At 43.9% G+C, this 12,859-nt stretch overlaps 1 protein-coding gene across 2 annotated transcripts in view; it reads left to right on the forward strand.

Moving 5' to 3' along the window:
• The window catches only part of LOC144528755 (glutamate receptor ionotropic, kainate 5-like), a 115,737-nt gene that overhangs the window by 30,019 nt on the left and 72,859 nt on the right, over positions 1–12,859 (forward strand). For both annotated transcript variants that reach the window (XM_078267550.1, XM_078267551.1), the window contains exons 5-7: positions 1,484–1,662; positions 4,640–4,693; positions 9,408–9,569. In XM_078267550.1, coding sequence (XP_078123676.1) covers positions 1,484–1,662; positions 4,640–4,693; positions 9,408–9,569 — 395 coding nt within the window. The remainder of the gene's footprint in view (positions 1–1,483; positions 1,663–4,639; positions 4,694–9,407; positions 9,570–12,859) is intronic.

Here is a 12,859-nt window from a genome sequence, read left to right on the forward strand (position 1 = left end):
TACAATAACTTTAATGTAGTTGTGCTCCAAACCCAAAAAGACAGGAAATTGTTTTTCAAACTGCAATTACGTGACTCTCAAAGCAGAATTTGGCAGATTTGTTCGACTTGACGGAACAAGAGTTTTCATATTCAGGCTGTGAAACAGGTGGCTGTCAGTCGGCTGTGTTGTAGCCTACTTTTAAAAAATGTAGTCATTGTTTGGCATGATTTGCTAAACTCTGATGGCTGAGGATCTTTTTCGTTGATTTTTGTAGTGCTTTATGTCAACAAAAATGCACCAAAGAAGAAAAAGCGACTAAAAACAAAAATGAAAGCAACAAAAATTACCTTCTTTTTTTTTTTTGACAAATGTCACAAAAATTCAACATGTAGTAATACAGTCAAAGATATTTGACTGTTCTCAATAAAAGCATGTCAATAAACTATACATCCTGGCCCTTATTCTTGACATTTCCATCGTGGCCATTAGTGAAAAATGAGATTAGCCCCTGCTCTAGTGTAAATATAGGTTGTTTTGCTGCTTAAAGCGTAACTCTGCATGAAATGCAACCCTAGGGTCTTTTTGTGAATGTACACCGAGTCAAACTTTCATTTAAGCATATTTGAGACTAGGAATCACCACTTTTAAGATTAACCGTATCTTTGTTTTCGGTCAACGGCCTTTTGAATCGAGTGCTAGGACATATGCTAGCCTCAAAATCGCTATTTTAAAACACTAGAAGGCTCGACACAACATGAAACTGCTCCAAGTATCTGCAGGGGCTCCTACACCTTAACGAAGACAGCAAGCATTGTTTGTGTACCCAGGATTTACTAAAAAAAAAAGGTTTTGACAGCTCACGTTAGCAGTTGTTGTTTAGAGGCTATCCTCCATTTTCCCAGTCAAAATAGCGATCTCTGAATGCGAATGAACAGACTCCGTAGATGTCATTATATATGAGCTCCTTTTCAACTAGGAGTCAATATTGTGTTTTACCTAACTGTGAAACAACAAATGATCCGTGCATTTATATGGAACTAAGCTTTAGGAGCTTTACATCTTTACTCTCCTCCCTCGACTATTTTTGACTGGCTCGATAGACGGCGACCGGAAGAACAACAGCTACAGTGAGTTGCTCCTCCTGCCCCTAGCACTCCCTTTCAAAAGGCCATTTGACTGAAAAACTAAAATACGGTAAATCTTAAAAGTGGCGATTCCGTCCTAAATATGCTTTTAAACGAAAGTTTGACTCGGGTACATTCACAAAAAGACCCTAGGTTGCATTTTGGCAAGAGTCACGCTTTAAAGAAAGGGCGTCTGGGAGCGGGTTTTTTCGGGGAGGGACATTTGTCTCCTTTATGCACCACTGAGCAACTCTCATAGGAATGAACGAGGGCTCCGTTTCGAACGCTGTATCCAGGTTTTTTGTTTAACATCCTTGTTTTTATGAACGTCTGTGCTACTGTTACAAACCCCACTGATTCCTAACTCCGCCCCGTAGGCCTGCTGCGGTTGGAGGAGCTGGTCCACCGCTTTCTGATCTCCAGGGAGACGCTGTCGGTACGGATGCTGGACGACAGCCTGGACCCCACCCCCCTGCTGAAGGAGATCCGGGACGACAAAGTGGCCACCATCATCATTGACGCCAACGCCTCCATCTCCTACCACATCCTCCGGAAGGTCAGGGTGGCAAAGGTTTTATTGCTCCTTGTCAACACGATGTGAGTCGCACGTGTGCAGAACGGGCGCCATCTTTGACAGCTAGCCACTTGGACAAAGCACATAGTTACCGACATCATACGAAAGGCAAAAAGGTCCATATATATATATATATATATATATATATATAGCCTATATATATATATATATATATAGGCTATGTGTATATAGCTGTATACAGAGTTCGTGATTTCAGCTGCAACAGAGCTCCGTCGTATCAGCAGTAGTTGGTAGTTGTGTTTAGCTGCTAAGAGATGACTGTGAGCCGGGTACAGGCAAGTTTAGACACCGAAACGACAAGTTAAGTTTAGAAAAAATAGATTGTGGTTTGGATTATAACACTCCCAGGTTGTTTGCATTTCTTTGAACCAATCACAATCGTCTTGGGTAGGCGCTAAGCTCTGGACACAGCGACGGTGGCTCTGCTAAATAGTCTCGGGAAAGAACTTGTTTTGGTGGAAAATTTGCACACCGCAAAAGACATACAATATTACATGAAGTTAACTGTTGACACAATACACTAACGTGAGCTATTTAAATTTGCTGTGATACATGGTTAAACCTTGGCTCTTACCATTGTATCTCCGTGTGTACTTCATCCACAGCAATCCCACCAATCGGTCCCAAAACGTCCCAGTTCGAGAGGAAATGCCCTAAACATATTCTTTGTAAATCTTTACAATAATTCCCTGAAAGAACCAAGCAGGCCTGACTTGCTGCACCATCCAAATTTTCTTCGAAACTTGACATTTTCAGCGTGTAGCTCGCTAGCTTAAAGGTTGTGGTTGGTGTTTCCCAAAGCGAACGGAGTTTGAGAACGGCAACGCACAGAGAGAGCGGAAGGTGAGGGACATCCGGCGTTGGCTGTTCAAGTTGTCGTTGATCAAGACCACCCAAAGCATAATGGGAACTGTAGCTCCAATACACGTGTTTTATGTACCTGAAATGACACTGGGAATTCAAATACAGCTACAGGTTTCCAGGAAAAATGAAAACTCTGTAATGCTAAATATAAAGGCCTCTGAGCAGTTGTGCTTCGCTAACGTCTTTATTCCCTGCTTTGTCTGTCTGTTTCTCTCCCTGCGGTGGTTGCAGAGTAATACAGGACTTTCAGACGCGGGTTGGTTTGCTGCCAAACTGGCCGGTAGAGTCGACAGACTTTACAGCCCCAAACTAAATCTACCAGCTCTTGGCAGGTTGTAATTTCACTCTCTGCCCAGTAACCTTGGGGGTCTGAGAAGTTTTGAACACAAAATTTAAAAAGTGCTCAGTAACTCTGCCATGTTTGTCTTTCTTTTTTTTTTTTCTGTGAAGCTCAGCTGCTGCAGGCATAACACTTCAGAGACGAGCTCTCAGTGTAAGGAAAGGTTAATGGATTACTAATAGAGTTAGTCTGGAGCTCTTCACTGAGAGGTTGCCAGTTCAAATACCAGCCTGGCTAAACATTTGTGCCAGCAGATTTCAAACTGTGTGAAGCAGACATGCAGACTTTAAGACAGGAGACAGGTGTTCCTTTCTTGTTTCAAACCACAATATTGTACCTCAAAGGTCTTACATTGTATGCTGATTGTTAAGTTCATTCTTGTATTTTAGGTTTCTTTTAGAACATGTTTACATGCTTTAATTTTCAAAAGGCACATTATTGTTTCTCATGCTGTCTTTTTGAGTATACCTGTATTCCCCTTCTGTCTGAAAAAGATCCGTTTTCGCACCTGTCTCTTTAAGACCCCCTCCCGAAAAAGCCCAGTTTTCACTGATTGGTCAGCGTATACAACACGTTGTCACACCCATCTCATAAAATCTAGACTCTTGGTCAGGTGCCTTTGTCATTCTTATTGACGCTAAAAGTCTCCTTTAGCGCTTTAAGTAAACGCGCTTGGTCGGGACTATTGCCGTCCCTTTAGCACCGTCCCTTTAGCGCTTTAAGTAAACGCGCTTGGTCGGGACTATTGCTGTCCCTTTTGACGCAGTTATGTTAAGGAAAAGGTCGTGGGTGGGCTTACGGTTCCGTGACACGCGGGAACTACGGGACGGTTGGGTTTAGGAAAGGGTCGTGATTGGGCGTACGGTTCCATCACACACGGGAAGAACGGGATGGTTGGGTTTAGGAAAGGGTGGTGTGAGGGGGTACGGTTCTGTGACACGCGGGAGGAAAGAAAAACATTACGTGAACCCCGGTCTCCTGGGTGAAAGTCCTGTGTTTGACCCATCCACCCTTACCCATCGCCCTTACATACTACTCTCTAAATCCTATCTAACTGCTGCTCTCCCCGGTGCGTTACACAAACACGCTGAAAGACGCCTTTTTCGTCGCATCAGACGCTGACAGCCACTAACAGCCGCTGACAGCCACTGTCCAATTGTCCTTATTTTACGAGTTCGGAATGAGAACGGGTTGGCGTATACGGGCGGCTCTCTGAGTCTCGGTACCGTCATTGCAGCCGGGAAATGACTGTTGCGGCACTTTCTACGTATGTATAGGATAGCTGTGACCATGTGCGTACATTTCGTCTAACAGATGGGGGGGCAATAGACATAAAATGGACAGATTTTACACAGATAATAGCAAAATGTCTAGATGTCTTTTTACATCAGAACAAACTGGGCTTCTTTCAGCTATTATTCTCCTTCTTATTATTACCTCCCAAAACGTTTCTGAACATCTTTTCACCACTGACAGATCCTGTAGTTGTATTCCGACACATAATCACCGTTTCATGTTATTTAAGAAGCAGGAACGCTCCGACACAGGCTGTCAGGGTGAAACATAATTGTCTCCAATTTTGGGAAGAACTGTAGCGCGCAGAGGTTGGGGGGAATATAAAACAGATGGTTCCTTGTTTTGTTGTTTTTTCATAAATTGTGTTTTCTGTTTGAGGCTGTGTATTTCCTGTTTCAAACATTATTTTCTTGTATTTTCTTCTCTGGGGACGTGCAGGCGAACGAGCTGGGGATGATGTCAGCCTTCTATAAGTATATCCTCACCACTATGGTAAGAGCTTTGTCTTTTTTTTGTCTCACACACTCATCTTCCATTGAACTCCACTCTCCCTCTTTCCTTCCCATCGAAGAAGAACTCTGCATATTCAAAACATCACATATGAGAAAGACTAGAGACGCGAGGTTAAGACGGTATGGTTACGAGCAGGGGCGTAGCCGTAATTTCAGAAGTGAGGGGGACAGATTGTTCAGGAGGATGATTTTTATTGAATAGATCCTCTCCCATTTGTCTCTCCAAATCACGGATACTTCCCTCAGCGCTAAGAGACTTCAGTCGGAATGAGAGCTGACAACAGCCCGGGACATATAGTTAAAGGACAAATCCGGTGCGACCAGTCGAACGACGAATGCCGTTGCTGTGTCATGTTTGTGTTGTGAAACAGATTGTAGCACTATGACAAATTTCCCCTCAGTGTATTCTATTATATTCTATGACGTTGGGACTTCTAAAACAAGTTGATTGGATGACTGCAGTGACCTGTTCGTTTTCGCGTAGGGTTACAATCTCAGACAGATACGCCGGAGCCAGGCCATTAATGTCCTTACAAGCAAACATTAAAATCTTAAAATCAATTCTAAAACGCACTGGAAGCCAATGGAGAGAACAGGGGGTAATGGGAGCACGCCTGGAGGTATGTGTTACAAAGGGGATAGCAATATAATAAACATAGTGGGGGACATATCCTCTGCATCCCCACCGAAATCTAAGCCTATGCCCCCAGGTATTGCTTCCTCTCCTCTCTCACCTCAACCAGCGCCAACATATCCTCTTTTACCCATAAATCCTCTCCTCCTCTTTCTCTTCTCATCAGAGATGCATGCTGCTCCCGTCGTCGTTTGTCATCTTTATAATTTCACTGTCTGGTGCCGTGCCCTTGTGCAAAGAGACTTTGCGTGGATAATAACTCTAAGTCTCGGTCTCCGCCTTGTCTCTAAATGCCGCCGTGCCGCAGATTTTAACGGAGCCGTTTGCAAGGGCGCTTCACGCCACGCTTGCAAAAAAACCAAGGGCAAAAGTACCATTGAACCAGCAGAACCCTGGATAAGGACCAAAAAGTGAAATTATTTCCCCACTTCACCACTTCTACACACGCTCACACACCCACAGCACTGTCTTTGACCTACCTTTAACTTTGTGTTAAACACGCTCTGCTGACTGTGACAAGGCGACTCCGCTTCATACGGCAGACGGTATGCAGAGTTCAGTTTGGCTACAAGACGTCGGAGTGTGGAAAGTAAGGAAAATCAATAGGCTACAGGAAAGAAGCTGAAAGAGACTTAGGGGCCCTTTAACTCCTACCTCATTGGTCCGGACTTTCTGACACTTCAGTTTGATCCAAACCAAAATTAAAGGTGTGAAACCTCCCCCGGACCACGGTCCACCACACCAAACAGCCACATTTCCGTCCGACCAAAGGAGGTAGTCTTGGTCCGGATCAACCTAAACCATGGTCTGCTTTGTTTCTAGTGTGAAAGCATTTTTAAAGCATTTTTTGGTTGTTTTTTTTTTCTGACTTTCGGACCAAATACAGGAAGTTCTGGCAATCAATCGTGGCGTTGTTACGGAACCCATTGCAGTTCTAGGCAAGAACCACCCTTCTAAAGCATTCACGCTACTATTGGCCAGGCAGCCATGCTCACGCGAGGTAACAGAACCCGATTTGTTCAGGTCCCATCCACTGACCTAACCTCAACCAATCGGGCTGCTTCATAGACCTTTTTCACGGCAGACATGTTGACGTGTTATAGTAGGAAAAGCACAGGTGTATTCAAAACCATTAATGATGGCTGCATTCCACTTAGGAGAGGCCCTGGTATTGTGCATGCTGACTCACTGAAATAGCTCACATGATGGAATTGAGCCATTGTTAAGATTATCAATTTCAGCTGTGCTTTTCCTACTAGGACAAGTCAAAATGTCTGCTGTGAAATAGTTCCATAGGGCGGGTCTTGCCTAGAACTGCAGTGGGATCCATAAAAACACATTGTTGTGTTATAAGAGAAGCGTAGCTCCTTTACAGCTCAGCGCTTAGTGTGTACGAGAGAGAGTGTGACGGTGGAATGCACGAAAGCTTGGCTATCAGAGCAGAGAATAAACAGCCAGTTGAATTGTTAAGTGGTAGTAAATGTACAGTATGGGTTTCAGCTTGTCTCTGAAAAAAATCCAGCAGCTCCTCAAAACCCAAGTTCCTCAAGAACACAACAAAACAAAAAAGAGCTGCGGTTGTACGGGAGAGAGCAGGAGTCAGCTGGAAAAGCTCCCAAAAAACGCCGACAGCAGAGAGAGGACACGAGAGGACGGGGAAGCCAGCTCAACTATGTGATGTCAACAGGAAGTAGAAGTGAGAAAAACTCAGATACCTGAGTCATGAATCTCACAAATGTTTTAATGGGGGGGGGGGGGGGGGGGTGTCAATGTGACATTCTGGGTGAAGTAATCAGTGAGTCCCAGGTATTGATTAATAATCTCATCAAACCCCTGCAGATATATGATGGTCACGTTATCCTGAATGGGGCAGAAAAGCACCTAAATCTTACTTATTGCTTTTTGAAACGCACACAAATCTGAGACAGAGGCTGCCACGTGCTTTTCGTCAGGGCGCACTGAACCAACCTTGTGTTGCACCGCCCTCATCGGCTGTTACTAAAAAAAACGGCTTCCTTTCTATACGGACGTCCTGTCTGAACTGAGCTGCAGTCACAGCATCGGCGTGTCCTTCTGGGACACTGTCGCAGTGTTTTCCTCGCTCAGCAGTGCTGACTCCTCCAGCCAACTGCTCTTTGTCACGGCTGGCAGGGCTACCGTCTGACTGTGTACTTGGCTAGAGCTGAAATTGGTTTGGCAACTGGCAACCAAACCCGCCGGCAACAACCACAAAAGCAGCAGCAGCTTCCCAACCAGGCTGGGATGGGGTTAAGTAAATAAGTGTCGGAGAGATTCAGGGAAAATACATTAACCTTACACACAGGTTAGCAGTTGTGCTAAAACAAGCCGGACAGAACAGGTTCCAGGGTCTGAATACTTCCTGGGCCTTGGACTGAAGCTTAGGGTTTTGGACCTCAATCAAAATACCCCCCCCACACACACACACACACACACACACACACACACACACACACACACCTCATACCCTCTACAGACAGTTTCTGCAGACTGGATAGATTCTGTGCCAGAATATTTTTAACTTGCTTACGACGCAGCCAAATGATGACGGTGACGGTCCATCCGTCCAACAAGTTGGTCCAGAGTGAGACATGTCAACAACTACTGTCTGGATTTCTCTTTTATTTACTAAAAGAAACAACAATGACAAAAAATAAACATAAAAACAACATGGAAAAGAGCTAAGTAACTCATCTCCCATCACCATATTGTTACAAACGCGCTAAACTAACCTGGCGTGTTGCGTTCAACGTGAGTGTGAGACTAACCTGCCTGGGTCGTAGTCTATATGGAGGTTGCTCAACTGGGACAGAACAGCCTACATCCACATCGTGGACAGCTAACTTCATGCACCCTGGGACATCTTCCCCCTCATGTCACGTCAATCTGACCCTGCCCACCTTCTGAAAGAACCAGATTAATATCATAACAATGTCCCGAAGAGACTTTCCCTTCACCAAAAAAGCCCATAAGTTGTTTTTTTCAACCTCTAGTGGCTGTAGCAGTTATGACGGGAGCAAATCAGGAAATAAGGTGACGAAGTATAGGAGCGCTGCATTTCCGAGTAAGGGTGAAGGGTTGGGTAGTAGATGGATCAAACCATCTTTCACACACACACACACACACACACACACACACACACACTTTCACCCAGGAGACCGGGACCAACAGAGAACTAACCACTAAAAACAGTATAGGAAGAAGAAAATATGCATGTAATATAAAGGTGTCCCAGTGTTCACAGACTTGACCTTTTTATGTTAGTTTTTTTTTAGTTAGTTTTTTTTTGATGGCACGGTGCTCCAAATGATCAGTCAAAATGTTAACGTGCACATTACCTGACAATCACAATATCTGTTATTTACCCTGAAAATAAAAGCAGCTTCATGATTGAGGCACGCGGTGCTAATTTCACTTACCTTTAGCTGAAGAGCAGATGCCAGAAGTCATCTTTTTCCGTTTGTATCTGCAGGTTGCAGCATCTGTTTTAAACTGGACTCTTGCCTGCATTGACTTCACAGCTGAAGCTAAATGGTTCATTGGCCGCGTCTGTTTCAGAGCAAACACAAACCCTCCGAGGGCCGAGCAACAAGTTTGATCCTGGTTTGTTTCAGCCGCAGAGCTCAGTGTGACACCGACTCGCCTTCAAGGACTATTTGAAGTTCTTTGAAAATTCCCCAGTGTTTGATGTCCATCTTTTTTTTCTATTTTTTTTTTTTTTTTTAAACCTTTTTTTTCCCTCTCTCTGTAAGCCTGCTCTGAATATAAAAATTAAACTTGACGTTGTGCAGCCTACAAAAGAAAACTCCAATCAAGCCCTTCGTTTGCTTCTGTCTTCCTCGTCCTTCTGCTTTCCTTTCATCTTTTTCCTCGTCGGGGATTTCCTTTCCACTGTGATCTTTCAATAGCTGTTTTTTATTTTGTATCTCACTCAACTCCTGCCTTTTCAATAAATTACTAACATAAGACGGACACGAAGGTGTAACTTCTTCTCCCTCTTTCTCTCATCTCTCTCTCTTTCTTTCTGTCTGTGTGTCTTTAGGACTTCCCTCTGCTGCGCTTGGACGATGTGGTGGGCGATCAGTCCAACATTTTGGGCTTCTCCATGCTGAACAGCAGTCATCCCTTCTACCTGGAGTTCATCCGGAGCCTCAACCTATCCTGGAGAGAAGGCTGCAATATCACCCCGTACCCAGGACCAGCGGTGAGGGACATTTAAGAGACTGTCCTCCTACTCGTTTGTACGGGAGCGTGCCTATGTTCCCACAGCCCTATGTTCCCACATTTCTAAGATTTTCTTTTAAAATTAGGCCCTATGTTCACACATTTCCTTTTTCATAAATTTTTATCAGATTTGATCCCCCTTTCTCCCAATTTGGTAGCCACTTACACCCAACCTATTATCCAGTAGCAATGGACTACAGATGGAATGTAACCCTAACCCTAACATAGGGCCTACTTTTAAGAAAAATCTTAGAAATATGGGACCATTGGGATGTGGGAACATTGGGCTGTGGGAACATAGGGCTGTGGGACCTTTGGGCTGTGGGAACATAGGACTGTGGGACCATTGGGCTTTGGGAACATAGGACTGTGGGACCATTGGGCTGTGGGAACATAGGGCTGTGGGAACATAGGACTGTGGGACCATTGGGCTGTGGGAACATAGGGTTGTGGGATCATTGGGCTGTGGGAACATAGTACTGTGGGACCATTGGGCTGTGGGAACATAGGACTGTGGGACCATTGGGCTGTGGGAACATAGTACTGTGGGACCATTGGGCTGTGGGAACGTAGTATTGTGGGACCATTGGGCTGTGGGAACATAGGACTGTGGGACCATAGGGCTGTGGGAACATAGGACTGTGGGACCATAGGGCTGTGGGAACATAGGACTGTGGGACCATTGGGCTGTGGGACCATTGGGCTGTGGGACCATTGGGCTGTGGGAACATAGGGCTGTGGGACCATTGGGCTGTGGGAACATAGGGCTGTGGGACCATTGGGCTGTGGGAACATAGGGCTGTGGGACCATTGGGCTTTGGGAACATTGGACTGTGGGACCATTGCGCTGTGGGAACATAGGGCTGTGGGAACATAGGACTGTGGGACTATTGGGCTGTGGGAACATAGGACTGTGGGACCATTGGGCTGTGGGAACATAGTACTGTGGGACCATTGGGCTGTGGGAACGTAGTATTGTGGGACCATTGGGCTGTGGGAACATAGGACTGTGGGACCATAGGGCTGTGGGAACATAGGACTGTGGGACCATAGGGCTGTGGGAACATAGGGCTGTGGGACCATTGGGCTGTGGGAACATAGGGCTGTGGGACCATTGGGCTGTGGGACCATTGGGCTGTGGGAACATAGGGCTGTGGGACCATTGGGCTGTGGGAACATAGGGCTGTGGGACCATTGGGCTGTGGGAACATAGGGCTGTGGGACCATTGGGCTGTGGGAACATAGGGCTGACCCCGTTTGTACAAGCGGCAATTACAACCTATATTTACGTTTCTAGTGGCAAAGTACAAATACTTTGTTACTGTACTCAAGTAGATTTTTTTTAGATACTTTACTATTTATTTTTGTGCCGACTTTTTACTTTTACTCATTGCATTTTTAACACGAATATCCGGTACTTTCTACTCCTTACATTTTACAAAATTGGCTCGTTACTTTGGTTTCAAATAATTTCAGTGGAGTTGCTGTTATTATTTTTTTTGTGTCATCAGTACTGAATTCAATCTAATTGGATGGGAATATATGTTGCACTTGACGCAACACTACAAGACAACTCGACAGATTCGGCGGCATTCATTCGCGGCTTGATGGCGGTAACGTTCACACATAGTAGTATGGACGGCAACATGATTGAAAATGAAGAAAACGGAGATCCCAGAGATTTGGCAGACAAGCAGCAAGACATTCCCAGTTAACCTGGAGTCCCAGTCTCTGTTACAATAATCATATAAGTGATGTTTTAGGCCTATTGGCAGACATCCATTTAAAATGTAGGCAATGGCATATAAAGAGCCTTTTTTTCCATGTCCACTGAAGTTTCTCAGCTTGCACTCTAGTAACATTTGTGTGGTCCAGGTAGCTTTGCATCACAAATGGTTGTCATTCGCAAGGCTACTTTTACTTTTATACTTTAAGTACATTTCCAAGCCTGTACTTTGTTACTTTTACTTGAGTAAAGAAGTTAAATCAGTACTTCTACTTTTACCAGAGTATTTTTTAACACAAGTGTCTATACTTCTACTTGAGTACAGGAAATGAGTACTTTTGCCATCTCTGCACACAGGGAGACAAACCTGTCTCTGTGATTGAAGAAGTTGTCGATTTTAAATTGTCTTCTGCAGATTCAGGTTTGATTGCATGCTTTTGTAAAGCATTGCCTTTAATCTTTCACTCCTCCATCGTTCTTTCTCTCTGTATCTCTCTCTTCTCCTCCACAATGAAAAGACCCATCAGGACAAATCAATCCACTGCGAGCTGTTTGTCTCATTAGCAGCTCTGATATCTGCAGAGGCAATAATGCCTGAGCAGACAGTAATAAAGATAATAGTAATGACAATGGAGTTTGTCTCAATCACTGGAGACGCCATCGTCGCTGCAGAGTGCATCCCCTGGAGATTTATCACTCATATTTAGGCAATTAAGGTGCTTGACGGAATTGCATAAGAGCCATAAGTCTGGTTGTTTGGATTGTAATGAACTTTATTATTGCGATGATTACACTCATTACTTGATGATCAGATAAAGAGTTTCAGTGTGAAATGACTGTTGGCACAGAATGACATGATGGACCAGCCCTGGAGTTTTCCTTAAGGAAGGCTGGTTATTTCATATTTTTATCATTATCACAAAATGATAATGACATTGATTTGAAAGATTCAAATAAGCAATGAACTTATTTTAAAGGACGAGTTTATGGTTGTATCTATTTTGCCATAGCCTGTTAGTTAGTAAGTCGTTAACTGAATGAATGAATGAAATCATCATCATCAATTTATGTCGAACGATTAAAGTAAATAAATATATATACAGTACTTTAAATAAACTTTTTTATTCACCAGCCAACATGGCTAGTACATTTTTGAAGTTACCACCCAATCAGATTTTTCACTAGCCAAAGTTTTTCTAATTTCAACAAATGTTACTAACTTTATTACTTAAGGTGGCTATATGTAACTTTCAGTTTGTGTGGATTCTAGTGGCCAGATAAAGAGTACGTTTCCATGCCAAACACGCGCAAAACCGCCAAAATTTCTTGGTGGAAAACAGACCAATCTGGCACATTGTTTATTCAGCCGGCCGAGATTCAAACAGAAGGAGTGTTGTTTGTTTCATTCATCACAGGCCAAATTGGATAGTAACTTTACAATGTTACCCGCCAAAGTTGGCGGGTGTCAATTTAAAGCCCTGTATGTATACAAAATGTATAAACAAATTACAAAAAAATAAAATACATAACAAAAACACAAAACT

This window comes from Sander vitreus, chromosome 14, assembly GCF_031162955.1.
Source record: "Sander vitreus isolate 19-12246 chromosome 14, sanVit1, whole genome shotgun sequence".
In the NCBI taxonomy this organism is placed as follows: Eukaryota; Metazoa; Chordata; class Actinopteri; order Perciformes; family Percidae; genus Sander; species Sander vitreus.